Source organism: Mobula hypostoma, chromosome 7 (assembly GCF_963921235.1).
Source record: "Mobula hypostoma chromosome 7, sMobHyp1.1, whole genome shotgun sequence".
NCBI classification, from domain to species: domain Eukaryota; kingdom Metazoa; phylum Chordata; class Chondrichthyes; order Myliobatiformes; family Myliobatidae; genus Mobula; species Mobula hypostoma.
This window is the reverse complement of record NC_086103.1, coordinates 82665590-82675597: the sequence shown is the minus strand read 5'-3', so window position 1 is coordinate 82675597 and position 10008 is coordinate 82665590. Positions and strand designations below refer to the sequence as shown.

At 43.8% G+C, this 10008-nt stretch overlaps 1 protein-coding gene across 1 annotated transcript; it reads right to left on the bottom strand.

Moving 5' to 3' along the window:
* Nucleotides 1–6598: 6598 nt before the first annotated feature.
* On the bottom strand, nt 6599–9493 carry LOC134348972 (forkhead box protein I1-ema-like). The gene is made up of 2 exons (XM_063052781.1): nt 8864–9493; nt 6599–8172 (listed from the first exon to the last, which is right to left on the bottom strand). The coding sequence occupies exons 1-2, from the start codon at nt 9426–9428 to the stop codon at nt 7655–7657; spliced, it is 1083 nt and encodes a 360-aa protein (XP_062908851.1). The 5' UTR covers nt 9429–9493; the 3' UTR covers nt 6599–7654.
* Between the last annotated feature and the right edge of the window lie 515 nt (nt 9494–10008).

Here is a 10008-nt window from a genome sequence, read left to right as displayed (position 1 = left end):
TTTGGAGGTGCTTGAGTTGGTTAGAAAGGGCAAAGAGGAAACTCTATCCCTATTAAGGCAGCAGGAAGACGGGGAGGATGAATGTCTGAGAAATGGAGGTGAGGGCTTTGATGAAGGTGGATATTTCTGATGTGCTGGAAGGGAAAGCTTCATCCTGGGAACAGGCAGCAGAGACGGAGGAACTGAGAAAAGGGAAAAGCATTTTTACATGTTAAGAAGTATCGCTGAGAGAACTGTGGGAGTCAGCTAATTTATAAAAGATTAACAGTCTGTAATCTTGTCTCTGGAGGCAGACAAGGAAACAGTCTGTCTCCAGAGATGGAGACAGAAAGATCAAGAAAGGGGAGAGGGGTGTCAATGATGGACCAAGTAAATTTAAGAGCAGGGTGGAAGTTGGAGACAAAGCTGTTGAAAATGACCAGCTCAGCATGGGTGCATGAAGCAGCACCAATGTATTCATCAATGTAGTGCAGAAAGAGCTGGCAAGCATTACCAGGGAAGGCTTGGAACATGGACTCTTCCACACAGCCAATGAAAAGGATGGCATAGCTGGGTCTATGTGGGTGCCCATAGCTACACTTTGGGTTAGGAGAAAGTGGGAGGAGCAGAAAGAGTAATTGTTGAATGTGGCAAGAAAGATTGGTGCCTTCGTGGTGTATTCCTGTGGATGGCCCAGTTCCTCACCGGTGTCGCTGACTGGGGCGTTGCGGGAGGTTGATACTTAGGTGCGCTCCTGTTGAAATAAGCGATGCTGCAGATTGTAACATTGAAACAGCGAGCTGTTGGCCTTCTTTCTCACTTTGGCAGGAGCAATATCTCTCTCTCCCTCACTGGTGATGGAGAGAGTCTGTGAGATGTTAAAGTGTTGGGATGGACAGTAGATTTTCTGATGGACTTTAGATCATGGTCCCTGGGGGCTTTGCTATTGCTTGCATTGTGGGTGGTGGGTGGTGGACGCTTTCGTTGAATAGAGTGGGGGGGGGGTTGCTGCTGCTCGTGCATGGGAGGGAGGAGGGGGACATTGGTGTTATAACATTTTTTGTCATTCATTCTTTAGGGTTTTTCTTCTGGATTGTGGATGTCTGTGAAGAGTAAGAATTTCGGGTTATATACTGTATACATTCTCTGATTTTAAATTGAACCATTGAGGATGAGTTCCACCACATGGAGGAGGCTGATGATAAGAGGAACTGGTTAGGTCCTGTCTAGAGAGAAGCATACAGCATTAAGTCCTTCTTGATGGGGGTTACAAATATACAGAGACTGAACATCCATGGTGAGAATGAAATGATCAGCACCAGGGAATTGGAAGTTGTTGAAGAGATTGAGAGCATGTGAAGTGTTGTGGATGTAGGTGGGAAGGCACTAAACAGGTTTTTATGAACCACCACTTGGTTGCTGTGTCAAAACCTTCCATTGTATGTAACTCACACAAAATGCTGGAGGAACTCAGCAAGGCAGGCTGCGGCGATGGAAATAAATAGTCAATGTTTCAGATCAAGATACTTCATTAGTGACCCGATGAGGGATTTCTATCCAACACATTTACTCTTAATTTCTCTCCTTAGATGAGTTCCTCTGACATTTTCTGTGTGTTTCTCTGCTGAATCTCTTGTGCCTTTCATGATATGCCATGTTTTTAAAGACTGCACGATGTTACTCTGAACTCTGCACGTTTTCACAACAGTCTCTTTTCTTTCAGGAATTATTTTCTGCAGTTGCTGAATGAATGCATTTCCCTTCTCAGAAGTTTCAGTTGAAGTCAGAAGTTTACATGCACTTAGGTTGAAGTCAATAAAACTCACTGTTTAACCACTACACAGATTTCATATTAGCAAACTATAGTTTTGGCAAGATGTTGAGGACAATTACTTTGTGCATGACATGAGTAATTTTTCCAACAATTGTTTACAGACAGATTATTTCACTTTTAATTGACTATATCACAATTCCAGTGTGTCAGAAGTTTACAAACAAAATCAAAAGAAATCAGCCAAGACCTTTGAAAAAAAATTGTGGACCTCCATAAGTTTGGTTCATCCTTGGCAGAAATTTCCAAATGCCTGAAGGTACCACGTTAATCTGTACAAACAATAGTACACAAGTATAAACAACATGGGGCCACGCAGCCGTCATACCGTTCAGGAAGGAGATGCTTTCTGTCTCCTAGAGACGAACATACTTTGGCGCGAAAAGTGCAATTCAATCCCAGAACAGCAGCAAAGGACATTGTGAAGATGCGGGAGGAAACAGGTAGACAAGTATCTATGTTCACAGTAACCACAAACACACTGGTGCTCCTGGTGCGGCCTCCTCTATATCGGTGAAACCCGACGCAGATTGGGGGACCGCTTCATCAAGCACCTCCTCTCCGTCCGCCACAACAGACAGGATCTCCCAGTAGCCACCCACTTCAACTCTGCTTCCCACTCCCATTCGGATATGTCCATACATGGCCGCCTCTACTGCCATGATGAGGCTAAACTCAGGTTGGAGTAGCAACACCTCATATACCGTCTAGGTAGTCTCCAGTCCCTTGGTATGAACATAGAATTCTCCAGCTTCTGGTAATTCCCTCCCCCTCCCTTCCCCTATCCCTATTTCACTCTGCCCCCTCCCTCAGCTGCCTATCACCTCCCTCATGGTTCCGCCTCCTTCTACTACCCATTGTGTTTTCCCCTATTCTTTCTTCACCCTTCCTGCCTATCACCTCCCTGCCTCCCCTCCCCCATCCCTTTATCTTTCCCCTTACTGGTTTCTCACCTGGAACCTACCAGCCTTCTCCTTCCCACCCTCCCCCCACCTTCTTTATAGGGCCTCTGCCCCTTCCCCCTACAGTCCTGATGAAGGGTTCCGGCCCGAAACGTCGACCGATCTTTTCCACGGTTGCTGCCCGACCTGCTGAGTTCCTCCAGTGTGTTGTGAGTGTTGTTATATCCACAGTAAAACGAGTCCTATATCGACATAACCTGAAAGGCTGCTCAGCAAGGAAGAAGCCACCACTCCAAAACCACCATAAAAAAGCCAGACTACAGTTTGCAAGTGCACATGGGGACAAAGATCTTACTTTTTGAAGAAAGATCCTCTGGACTGATGAAACAAAAATTGAACAAAAATTCAGAAAGCCTTTGGAAGTCCCACATAGGAGATTAGTGGGCAAAATTAGGGCACATGGTATTGGGGGCAGAGTACTGACATGGATTGAAAATTGGCTGGCTGACAGGAAACAAAGAGTAGCGATTAATGGATCCCTTTTGGAATGGCAGGTGGTGACCAGTGGGGTACCGCAGGGTTCAGTGCTAGGACCGCAGCTGTTTACAATATACATTACTAATTTAGATGAAGGGAGTAACATTAGCAAATTTGCTGATGTGGCAGTGTGAAATGCGAGGAGGATGTTATGAGAATCCAGGGTGACTTGGACAGGCTGGGTGAGTGGGCAGATGCAGTTTAATGTGGATAAATGTGAGGTTATCCACTTTGGTGGTAAGAACAGGAAGGCAGATTATTATCTAAATGGAGTCAAGTTAGGAAAAGTGGAAGTACAACGAAATTTAGGTGTTCTTGTACATCAGTCACTGAAAGCAAGCATGCAGGTACAGCAGGCAGTGAAGAAAGCTAATGGCATGCTGGCCTTCTTAACAAGGGGAATTGAGTATAGGAGCAAAGAGGTCCTTCTGCAGCTGTACAGGGCCCTGGTGAGACTACACCTGGAGTATTGTGTGCAGTTTTGGTCTCCCCAGATTTGAGGAAGGACATTCATGCTATTGAGGGAGTGCAGTGTAGGTTCACAAGGTTAATTCCCGGGATGGCGGGACTGTCATATGTTGAAAGATTGGAGCGACTGAGCTTGTATACACTGGAATTTAGAAGGTTGAGAGGGGATCTTATTAAAACATATAAAATTATTAAGGGATTGGACACGCTGGAAGCAGGAAGCATGTTCCCGCTGATGGGTGAGTCCAGAACCAGAGGTCACAGTTTAAGAATAAGGGGTAGGCCATTTAGAACGGAGTTGAGGAAAAACTTTTACACCCAGAGAGTGGTGGATATGTGGAATGCTCTGCCCCAGAAGGCAGTGGAGGCCAAGTCTCTGGATGCTTTCAAGAAAGAGGTGGATAGAGCTATTAAAGATAGCGGAATCAAATGTTATGGGGGTAAGGCAGGAACTGGATACTGATTGTGAATGATCAGCCGTGATCACAGTGAATGGCAGTGCTGGCTCAAAGGGCCGAATGGCCTACTCCTGCACCTATTGTCTATTGTCTGTTGTCTATTGAACTGTTTGGCCATAATGACCATCGTTATGTTTGGAGGAAAACGGGTGAGGCTTTCAAGCCGAAGAACACCATCCCAACCGTGAAGCATGGGGGTGGCAGCATCATGTTGTGGGGGTGCTTTGCTGTAGGAGGGACTGGTAAACTTCACAAAATAGATGGCATCATGAGGAAGGAAAATTATGTGGATATATCGAGGCAACATCTCAAGACATCAGCAAGTTAAAGCTTGGTCGCAGATGGGTCTTCCAAATGGACAATGACCCCAGGCATACCTCTAATGTTGTGGCAAAATTGCTTAAGGACAGAAAATTCAAGGTATTGGAGTGGCCATCCCAAAGCCCTGAACTCAATCCGATAGAAAATTTGTGGGCAGAACTGAAAAAGTGTGTGCAAGCAAGGAGGCCTACAAACCTGACTCAGTTACACTAGTTCTGTCTGGAGGAATGGAACAAAATTCCAGCATCTTATTGTGAGAAGCTTGTGGAAGGCAACCCTAAATGTTTGACCCAAGTTAAACAATTTAAAGGCAATGCTAACAAATACTAACAAAATGTATATAAACTTCTAACCCACTGGGAATGTGATGAAAGAAATAAAAGCTGAAATAAATCATTCTCTCTACTATTATTCTGACATTTCACATTCTTAAAATAAAGTTGTGATCCTAACTGACTTAAGACAGGGAATGCTTTCTAGAATTAAATGTCAGGAATTGTGAAAAACTGAGTTTAAATGTATTTGGCTAAAATGTATGTAAACCTCTGATTTCAACTGTATCTTTAAGTTTACCCAGTTCTGTTGGACCTCATGATAGCAGCTTGTTATTTACTAATTTGAGTTTAAGCTTCCTTTGTTGAGTTCGTGATGAAGATGGTCACAAGAGAGGAACCTGTGGAGAAAGCTAGAGTATTTTATGAATGGTGAGAAGTTAAAGGTGTTGGTGTTTTTAAAAATGAACAAAACTAACTGTGGTTACTGTATCATCAACACACACAAAATGCTGGTGGAACGCAGCAGGCCAGGCAGCATCTATAGGAAGAAGTACAGTAGACGTTTTGGGCCGAGACCCTTCGTCAGGACTAACTGAAAGAAGAGATATAGTAAGCGATTTGAAAGTGGGAGGGGGAGGGGGAGATCCAAAATGATAGGAGAAGATAGGAGGGAGAGGGATGAAGCTAAGAGCTGGAAAGTTGATTGGCAAAAGGAATACAGAGCTGGAGAAGGGAGAGGATCATGGGACGGGAGGCCTAAGGAGAAAGAAAGAAGGAGGGGAACCCAGAGGAAGTTGGAGAGCAGGCAAGGAGTGATTGTGAGAGGGACAGAGGGAAAAAGGGGGGGGGGGGAAGAAAGAATAATAAATAAATAAATAAATAAGGGATGGGGTAAGAAGGGGAGGAGGGGCATTAATGGAAGTTAGAGAAATCAATGTTCATCTCATCAGGTTGGAGGCTACCCAGACAGAATATAAGGTGTTGTTTCTCCAACCTGAGTGTGGCTTCATCTTGACAGTAGAGGAGGCCATGGATTGACATATCAGAATAGGATTGGGACATGGAATTAAAATGTGTGGTCACTGGTAGATCCTGCTTTCTCTGGCAGACAGAACGTAGGTGTTCAACGAAACGGTCTCCCAGTCTGCGTCGGGTCTCTCCAATATATAGAAGGCCACACCAGGAGCATTGGACACAGTATATCACACCACCCAACTCACAGGTGAAGTGTATAATGTTTTAGGAGCTTGACACTGCAATATCTCATACAGTCATGTTGTGCAATGCAGAGGCAGGCCGTTTGGCTGACCCCATCTGACCTGACCCTTTTTGCCCATCTATTCCAATCCCATTTGCCTGTGTTAGGACCTTCTATGTCTTGTATTTTTGAGTACCTGTCTTAATATATCTTAAACCAAATAATTGTATTGGATTCCACTACGTCTTCTGGCAGCACATTCCAAATAACTGTCTGTGACTATCTGAAAGCCTTTGGTAGAACACGACTGAAGAATGTTGGCTCCAAAACTCTCTGGTCTGGGGGCGCTTGACAGGACAGAGTGAACAGTGTGTTTTCTAACCTTTGCTGCACCTTTATCTTGGAAGTTTCAATTAGGGAAGTTAAAATGGAATTTATCCATGAATCACACTTCAGTATAATTGAGCTGGGAGTTCTTCATGCTGACAATAGGTGCCTGAAGCAAAACGTGCTCAACTCAAGGGAACGAAAATCTGATTTGCATAAAACTCACAAAAAGACTGATCTTAAAATCTCTTAATATACTGTCTTCATAGTAACAAGCCCAAGAATGAAGTAATACCCTTTATAAAACATTTTATTGTAAGTTAATTCCCTTTATCCTCAGAGGTAAAATTTTACAAAGCACAAAATTGGACATAAGAAAAAAAATACAAATCACAAACTGCAATTAAGCATTTGTTGAAAATAGTGGACAATTAATATAAAGTTGTAACAACTGAATGCCATTTAACAATCACACGAACTTAACACATTACTGAAAGCTTAAAACACTCACTGGAGCATTGCACCCCATCTACAATCAACCCATTTAAATAATCAAACAACGTTAGAATTGAAATGCATATTTGCTGATAATTGTTGGACCTTTACTAGTTATCCTCTCTCCTGCCCTGATCACCCGTGTTGTCTTATTACAAGTGCCTGCCACCCTTCTCATTCATTGTAAACCTGGGGGTTGATGATAAAGTTGATCAACAACGAAGGTCATCACATTGAAGTCTGTTCCAAGTCCCTTAACAAAGCCCACATACATGCGGTTTCCAGATTGCAATCAGAAACCAAAAACTGTATTTTTTCCTTTCCGTGTTCAGGAATGAAGAGGCTTAATTGGAGTATCCCTGCAGGTCCAGTTTTCTACATTATTTCCTACCCTGTAGGACCATCCCTATTTATTGATGCAGCCTCATCAGGAATGGCAGAGAAAGCTGTTTTTCCCCAGGCAATTTACCTCTTCAATGCTAGAAAGCTCAAGCATATTTGAATGGCTATTTCTTTCTTACTGGTCTGATCAATTTGAATCTTATGGACACTATGAGGAACAGGTTTGGTAAGGGAAAATCAATTAAGACAGCAAAAACTGTCAACGTCAACAATTTGGGACTCATGCAAATTAAGTCAATCTCTACACCGGGTTCTGTGATGCTATGGTTTATATCCATGTGCCCAGGCTTAGAAATTGTTAGTTTAATTCAACTGTTCTTCTTTTATCCTCAAGGCACCTGAACACAGTGCCCTTGAAATGTTCTCTCATAAATAAGCTGCATACATAGCATGAAATGGACTAGTGTGTTACAATTATTTATTATTTTACAGTTGATCCTTCATTCAACAAATCTCCCTTTTCATGCCTCTGTCCCTTCTCTGGAGAACAGCAAACTGTTTGCATTGATGCTGTTGTAGAAATGGTTGTTGAATTGGTTAAGCACGGAAGAATAGCCATAACGATTTGATGGCCCTGGATCGGACCACTCTGACCCAGGCTGGCTCAGGATATTACTGGAAGGTGAGTACGAGCCGAACCCCATCATGTTCGGTGACGTGTCATTGACCAATCCAAGAGAAGCCTGTCTCCCACCTATAGGATTGTTATAGGTTGACATACTGGAAATGAAGTTGCTGAGGCAGGGAGTGGAGATTGAAGTTGGAGATTTCTTTTCAGGTGAGGTTCCTGTCCTTGTGGAGGGGATGTCCATGAGTCCTGGACTTTGAGGTGGCTTTTGATTGCTGTCATCAGACTTTTCAGTGCTGATATTGCCTGCACTGGAGTTGGGATCTGATTTCCTTTTCCTCTTGCGCCGAAAGTTTCCGTTGTCAAACATTTTTTCGCAGTTAGGATCCAATGTCCAGTAATTTCCTTTACCTGAAACAGTTGAGGAAAGGAGGGCGAGAAAAGAAATAAAATCCCATGAGAGTATGACATCAGCTCATGAACAAATACGGCACCCAATACAACATTAGCACTGGGTCTCTACTAGCCACGAAGGTGTACTGTTTAAACATTCTCTTCTTTCCTTTTCCAGTGCCTCAAAGTTCTTCAATTCAATCTATTGTAGTCAATGTTTTTCTAGTTTCTTAACTTCCTGCCAATGACCTCACTGTTCTGAAATTAAAATTCATCACAATTTGCCATATTCACACCTCCTCCTTCTCCAGAATGCCCTAATTTTCCTTTTCTCCCCAAATTTATACTCTTCCAGAATCTAGCCTTAGCACTATCCATACTTTTCATTTGACTTCCTCCCCAACTCCTCGATCTTGGGAAATTTAACTAGGTCATTTGACTAAAATAAAAGTCTGTGTACATGAGGGAGTCACCAGTATTGGTGATGCATTATCAGGCATAGTCACAGTCATGAAGGACCATTTAGTTATATCCATCAATCAGCTTTTGTCCTACTTTCCCAAAAATCCTACTTTCCTTCAAATTCAATATCTACTTTAACTCCTGTCAATAAGACATGCTTAGAAATGAGGCATAATACACTAATGAACCTGCCGCTATCCAGAAAGAAAAGTCCTTGAAGCTAACATAAAATGAAGTGGTGACATACCTGGATCATCTTCATCTCTGGGGACTTTCTTGAAACAGTCATTGAGGGAGAGGTTGTGTCTGATGGAGTTCTGCCACCCAGCTTTACTCTTGTTATAGAAGGGGAAGTTGTCAGCCACATACTGATAAATTTGACTTAGGGTCAGTCTCTTATCTGGTGCCCCGTGGATTGCCATTGCGATCAGAGCTGAGTAGGAGTAAGGCGGTCTCACCAGTTTCAGAAGCTCTTCCTGATTAGGAATAGATAACCACCCAAGGTCAGATCCTCCCAAACCAGCGTTGTTGGGTAGGAACTGTCTCGGCATCCCGTAAGACTGGGGGATGAAAGGGCTGGCATTCGATCCCGGCAGGTACGATGAAGAGTTCATGGATGGTCCGTTTAACCAGAGGTAGGGGTTGGCACTTGAACTGTAGTCATCAATGTCATAGTTAGATGGTCTCTGTGCATTCTGTTGATGGAAGAAGTTCTCACAGAAGATGTTCATCTCCGGAGGCTCTTGACCAATGCTGGGGAATTGGGGACTACAGCGAGGAGGTGACTGTGTCTGCAGGTCGAAGGAACTCATATTCGGTTCTGGCCTGTGAGGGTTTAATCAACTGGCAGGATCTCTTGTGGTAAAGACGTCGTCAAGGCAATTGCACCTTGCATCTCATACTTATACACCTGTGTTCTCAGGGTGTCTGTTACAAACTCCACCCCAGCTCAAATTGATTGGTGTGACATCACCAAGGCAAAATGTTGACGGATCAGATTTTCCGCATGCTTGCTCAGTACAGTGCCCTGGCTGGCACGTTGCTTAAGGTTGGAGGGGGCAGGGGAGGTGGGATGGGGTGGAGAGAGAGAGAGAGAGAGAGAGAGAGAGAGAGAGAGAGAGAGCAGAGAGCGAGAGAGAGTGAGAGAGAGAGAGCGCGAAAGAGAGAGCAGAGAGCAAGAGAGAGAGAGTGTGAGAGAGAGAGCGCAAAGAGCGAGAGAGAGAGAAAGCAAGAGGGAGAGCAAAAGAAATAGAAAGAGAGAAAGAGAGGAAGAGAGAGAGAAAAAGGCAGAGAGAAAAAGTGAGAGGGAGAGAGAAAGAAAGAAAGACAGAGGGGGAGAAAGTGAGGGAAAGTGAGAGAGGAGAGGGGAGAGAGAAAGAAAGAGGAGAGAGA

What these genes read in the sequence shown, in the direction of transcription:
- LOC134348972 (XM_063052781.1), bottom strand. Translation starts at nt 9,428, where the DNA reads ATGAGTTCCTTCGACCTGCAGACACAGTCACCTCCTCGCTGTAGTCCC. An exon ending in CAGAGATGAAGATGATCCAG is followed by an intron (nt 8,173 to 8,863) that starts GTATGTCACCAC and finishes CAACTGTTTCAG; the next exon opens with GTAAAGGAAATTACTGGACA.